The following is a 5,462-nucleotide window of genomic DNA, read 5'->3' on the forward strand; positions in this document are numbered from 1 at the left end:
GGGAGGTTGGAGTGCTATATATTTCATTTTATTTGATGCTAGAAACATTAGTAATAGGCTGTTTATGTTGCTTTTGTAATTAACTTTATAGAAAGTAGTTTGATTCATCTCCATTGTCTTGTATTCAATGTATTAACCATATTCAGCATTTGTTTTCTGTAGTCAGTGGATGATCTTAAATCCATGGCAGTTGAAGCTGTACTTCTGCTGCAAGGGAAAATAAATGACGAAGATGAGGATACTGTAACTTTTCGTCTACTTGTTCCATCCAAGATTATTGGATGTATCATTGGGAAAGGTGGTTCAATCGTTAATGAAATCCGGAAGAGAACTAGAGCTGATGTACGTATCTCAAAAGGCGAAAGGCCCAAATGTGCAGATTCAAATGATGAACTTGTTGAGGTCTGTCTTTCATAATAGTTTTAATCAATTAAACTGTCTTTTAGTTGCTTCTCCTTATATTTCATTAGCCATCGTTTTAAATGCGTAGGTGTCTGGGGAAGTTAGTAGTGTGAGGGACGCCCTTATCCAGATTGTACTGAGGCTCAGAGATGATGTTATAAAAGGCCGAGAAGGTAATCATAATCCATCTGCAGGTGCTGATTCTTTACGCGCTGGTGGTACTGGTTTCTCATTGGCTCCAGTGTTGCCCAACGTTCCTCCAGCTGCTCCTTTGAGCTATGAACATAGGATTGAAACTGGGAATGGTGTTGGAATGCGTTCTTCGGGCAGCCGCTATGGTCATGAGTCGCTCTCGGTATACTTCTGCTTTCCCTGCATGGCACAAAGTTCTATTTCCATGCTGTTGTGTATCTGGGCATTTCAAACTCAAATTTTAATCAAAATTGCAGCCTTTTAAACTGCATCTTATGTCAATTGTTTTTTTCCTCCATTTTTTATTTATAAATTTTCTGAAATAGCTGTTATAAGGTGATTCAAGAAATGAAGCATTTGGTACTGGTGACTGTCTAACTTTACTTGATGAAGATATGCAGAGTACAGTCATCTCGCTTTGGCAAAGCAAAGGAGAGATATTGAGAGTAACCAATAGTCTGGAAAACATGTTACCTTTTCTCCCTCTTTTACTATTAATTACTATATAGTTAGGTAACTATGGAGAAGTTACACTAATGTCATTCCAGTGACCAATCTTTCTTCTCCCTTCATATGAATTGGTCTAACTAATGGAAATGTTAATCTCTTAATGAGGATGTTATATGAATATGATGAAGTCACATGAAACATTCCAATTACTGTTGATGTTTATCTCGCAATCTTCATGGATTTACTAGTTGTGAAGTCCTTGAGTCTTATTTCTAAATCTTTTTTGGCTTTGCGGTGCCTTGGATTCTGCTTCTTGCTGAATGCTATTATTCATCATCTGTTCTTTACTTTCACTGTTCCTGGATGTTTACTTTCACTATTTTTCTGTTGGAAGATGGGGGACGATAGCTATGGAACGTTCTCTTCATATTCCTCAAAGTTATATGGCGGGCAAGTACTTTATGCTGGTGAATTAACTTGTATTTTCTCTCTTGATTTTTTCTGAACTGTATCATGCCTTTGAGCAGATTGCCTCCACCCTCAGCTGTAGAGATGGTTATCCCAGGACATGCAGTCGGTAAAGTTATGGGTAAAGGTGGCTCAAACATAGATAATATCCGCAAGGTAAGTAGTTACTTGAGCCTGTTTAAAACTTGATTTTTTTATGTCCATTGCTTATCTTCCTTTGGTGGTCTAATTTACATGGTTGTTGAAATGATACGGGCTTTGATTTTCAAACACTTACCTCTCCCCGCATTTCTACGGCTCTTGTGTGGCATTTATGTTTTGGACTTTTGGTCGAGGCTGGTGTTGTTTCTTCATTATTTTCTATATGGTTTCTTCACTATTGTATTTCCCTTTCTTGCTGATTTTTTAATATGCTGTAATTGAGTCGAAGGTCCATAGGAAGCAGCCTCTACCTTCACAAAGGTAAGAGTAAGGCTGCGTACACACCACCCGAAGCAGCCTCTACCTTCACAAGGGTAGGAGTAAGGCTGCGTACATTCCACCCTCCCCAGACACCACTTGTGGGGTTGCACTGGGTATGTTATTGTTGTTGCTGGTGTAGCCACTGACACTTCTGCCTAGCCAACTTCTTATGTGCATACTCAACTCAAAGAATAGACAACAAAATGATCATTTTTTTGTGTGTGGGTGTGCATGCCAGTATGCATGAATACCTCTGTGCATGCTACTATGCATGAATACCTCTGTGCATGCTACTATGCATGAATACCTCTGTGCATGCTACTATGCATGAATACCTCTGTGCATGCTACTATGCATGAATACCTCTGTGCATGCTACTATGCATGAATACCTCTGTGCATGCTACTATGCATGAATACCTCTGTGCATGCTACTATGCATGAATACCTCTGTGCATGCTACTATGCATGAATACCTCTGTGCATGCTACTATGCATGAATACCTCTGTGCATGCTACTATGCATGAATACCTTCATACTGAATGAATATTAGATACTTGTTGTTTTATCTTGATGCCGTAGGTATTACTTGCAGTGCAAGTTCTGGTATCTTGCTATTACTTTGATATGATGGTTGGTTACTTTCTTAAAGTCATCGTTCCTCTTGCAGATATCTGGGGCAGCTGTGGATATAATCGATTCCAAATCCTCTCGAGGTGATCAGATTGCTATAATATCTGGTACGCAGGAACAGAAGCGTGCTGCTGAGAACTTGATTCAGGCATTCATAATGGCGACTTGAGCAATAAAGACACATCTCCTTTCTGAAGGTGCGACCTTGACTAAATATCGAGGTTCCTTCTTCAGAAGTTCCTCTCTAGAATATGGTAGGTTATCGTGCTGGAGAGTGTCATTTGCGTAGGTTTGATAAATTTCTTCTCTGTAGGAACGTTTGCAAAGAATTCATGTAGTTGGACCGCTTGTTCTGTTTTCTGCCTATATAGGTTCAGCCATGTTGCCTGATAGGCTCTTTTCATCTGTTCTGGTTAGAACTTCGTAGGACATTATCTTTCCTTTGATAGTCTGTCATCAGTTCTTATAATTTGATGAATATGGCTTCCAACTTTCTCCTGCTTTCCCATGCTCTGTTAACTTTATACGGAACTTTAGCTATTATCAGCTGTCAAGCTCATGTTACATGGATTTCAGTATCTTGTTGCTGATTCCTCTTTGCTCTTAGCTTCTTCAGTAAGATCAGGTCTTGCTGATATGACCTGTGGCTCATGTGCTCATTCTGTGAGTTCGGATAAATTCTCTGCTGTGTGCATTAGCACTACTAGATATATCCTAATAACCAGTGAGCGTCTCCAAATTCTCAAGATCCTCTAAAGAAGGAAAATATCTGGTGCTTAACTTGGGCTTAGCATTTACTGTTCCATATAATCATAGTTCTGCAGTTTCCGGTGCTGCTTCCAAGATTCTCATTGAGTATATGTTTCTATCTAATTTGATGCCGTCCTTTTCACCTTTCGCCATCTTGTATCTATTTTTGGAATCTTTCAGTTCCTCTATTCACTTTACTAAAATAGAAAAGGGAAGACAATTTTATTTCACTCTGACAGCCTTTTAGATCTTTTATTCAGAAGAGTAGAACTGAAATTAAATTTAGGAACAGAGAATTATAAGCAAAAAAGGCAAACAATTTGTTCAATTTACTCATTGATTGCCTTGAGACTATTTTTTTTTTGAAACTTGGTAACTTTGTATTATAACACAATAGTACATGGGCAGTACTAGTCCTTATATACAGATGAACTCCAAAACTCCACTGTTCTAAATCTAAATAGAGTCTAAAACATCAATTATAGAGACAGTTTCATTTGAGTATAATTGATTGCACCAAAAACATAACAACAAAATGCAGTTGAGTTTAACTTTCTGCATACTATTCTCTATGCTCTAAAAACACCTAGTATTTCTCTCTTTCCAGGTTGCCCACCAGATTGAAGCAGGGATAATTCTCCATCTCGTTCTGTCTTTAGCTAGCACTCCTGCCTCCTCCCAACTTTTTAGGGCTTCAGTAATTCTCCTAGGCATAGCCCAGGATATGCCTTTGAGACTCAAGAATACCCTCCATAATTGTTGAGTAAATTTGCAGTGTAGAAAAAGATGGTTAACAGTTTCTGATGTTTCTCCACAAAGAAAACACCTAGAACATAAGGTTATCCCCCTTTTCATAACATTATCCTGTGTCAAAGCTGCTTCCTTAGCTAGCAGCCATATAAAACATGAGACTTTATAAGGAATTCTGCCTTTCCAAATTTGTCTCCATGGCCAGATAGGAATCTGTTGACTTGGTTGCTCCATCAACCTGTAAGCTGCACCTACTTTAAATATACCTTTGCTGCTTCCTTTCCACCATAATGCATCCTCTTCAGCCTGGAGTCCATTGAAGTTTCCAACTACTTTGATTGCCTTGTGACTATTGCATGCACATAATATTGATCTGCCACCTCTTTGTATTTTATTTAATTACAACTTAAATTATCTTAGTACTAGCAAGATAATTTCTTAGAGAAATTAATTCCCAAGTCTTTGGACTTTTTCCATCTAAATCCTTCATCAAAAGGTTCTCTCTAGCCTCGTTACGGAAGGGGAAAGACACTTCTGCACATCTTTTCACTTGTTTATGCTTTGTTATCTCATCTTTTCTTGGTGAAGGTCATTGAGTCTTAGTATAATACATGAGCTGTGTAGCAACTTGCTTGTTTAATATTTCCAATCTGTCAACAGTCCACCAATTATTCTTAGCAAGTGTTAGCTAATATGAATCCTGTTTCCCTCTGCTCTATTCGTGCCTTCTGTTATAGTAAAAAATTGGTGTTCCTCAGCATTTTAAAGTTTCTTTAAATCTCACACTTATGGTTCACTGGTAACATGTCTCTAATCATATTTAAAAGACTCTTTAATACCGGACCTAATGTAAGTTTTAATCTACCTTTCTCCGTTTAGCTCCAATCACCATAATGTACACTTGCAGACTGATTGTGGGCTCATGTGGGATATGTAGGGATGGCAATGGGGCGGTGTGGGGCAGGGGTAGGTCGGGTTGAGCTTAACCTGCAAAAAATTTAATCCGCCCCGCTTTGCCCCGCATAACATTTTTTTCATTTTCAACCTGCCCCGCTCCGCATAATTTATTTAAATATTTTCTTTTATAGTTAAGTTTGATGCTAAAAATAAAGTTCATAACATTTATTTTTTTATTAAATTGTATTAATTTAATAGATAATGACTTGAAGTTTTATTTTTTAGAGGTCAATTGGCAAAGCATGTAAGAAATTGTTTTAGTTTTGATTGAACCATTTTCATATACTATCTTGAATATTTTAGCAACTTTAAAGAAACTATCTTAATAGATAATGTTCTATCACTCTTATACATGTAAAAAGTTAAAATTAAGTTTGAACCTGCATAAAACCAACCCC

The 5,462-nt window shown here is 37.7% G+C and overlaps 1 protein-coding gene across 4 annotated transcripts in view; it reads left to right on the forward strand.

Moving 5' to 3' along the window:
- The window catches only part of LOC102583330 (KH domain-containing protein At4g18375), a 5,703-nt gene extending 2,572 nt beyond the window's left edge, over positions 1 to 3,131 (forward strand). For 3 of the 4 annotated variants that reach the window (XM_015312354.1, XM_015312353.1, XM_006355349.2), the window contains exons 4-8: positions 163 to 402; positions 491 to 757; positions 1,439 to 1,494; positions 1,572 to 1,668; positions 2,645 to 3,131. In XM_015312354.1, the coding sequence (XP_015167840.1) occupies positions 163 to 402; positions 491 to 757; positions 1,439 to 1,494; positions 1,572 to 1,668; positions 2,645 to 2,776 (792 nt within the window). In that variant the 3' untranslated portion in view covers positions 2,777 to 3,131. The remainder of the gene's footprint in view (positions 1 to 162; positions 403 to 490; positions 758 to 1,438; positions 1,495 to 1,571; positions 1,669 to 2,644) is intronic. The other variant, XM_006355350.2, reaches the window with a different exon arrangement.
- Positions 3,132 to 5,462: the final 2,331 nt, after the last annotated feature.

The sequence above is a fragment of the Solanum tuberosum genome, unplaced genomic scaffold, assembly GCF_000226075.1.
Source record: "Solanum tuberosum cultivar DM 1-3 516 R44 unplaced genomic scaffold, SolTub_3.0 scf00197, whole genome shotgun sequence".
In the NCBI taxonomy this organism is placed as follows: Eukaryota; Viridiplantae; Streptophyta; class Magnoliopsida; order Solanales; family Solanaceae; genus Solanum; species Solanum tuberosum.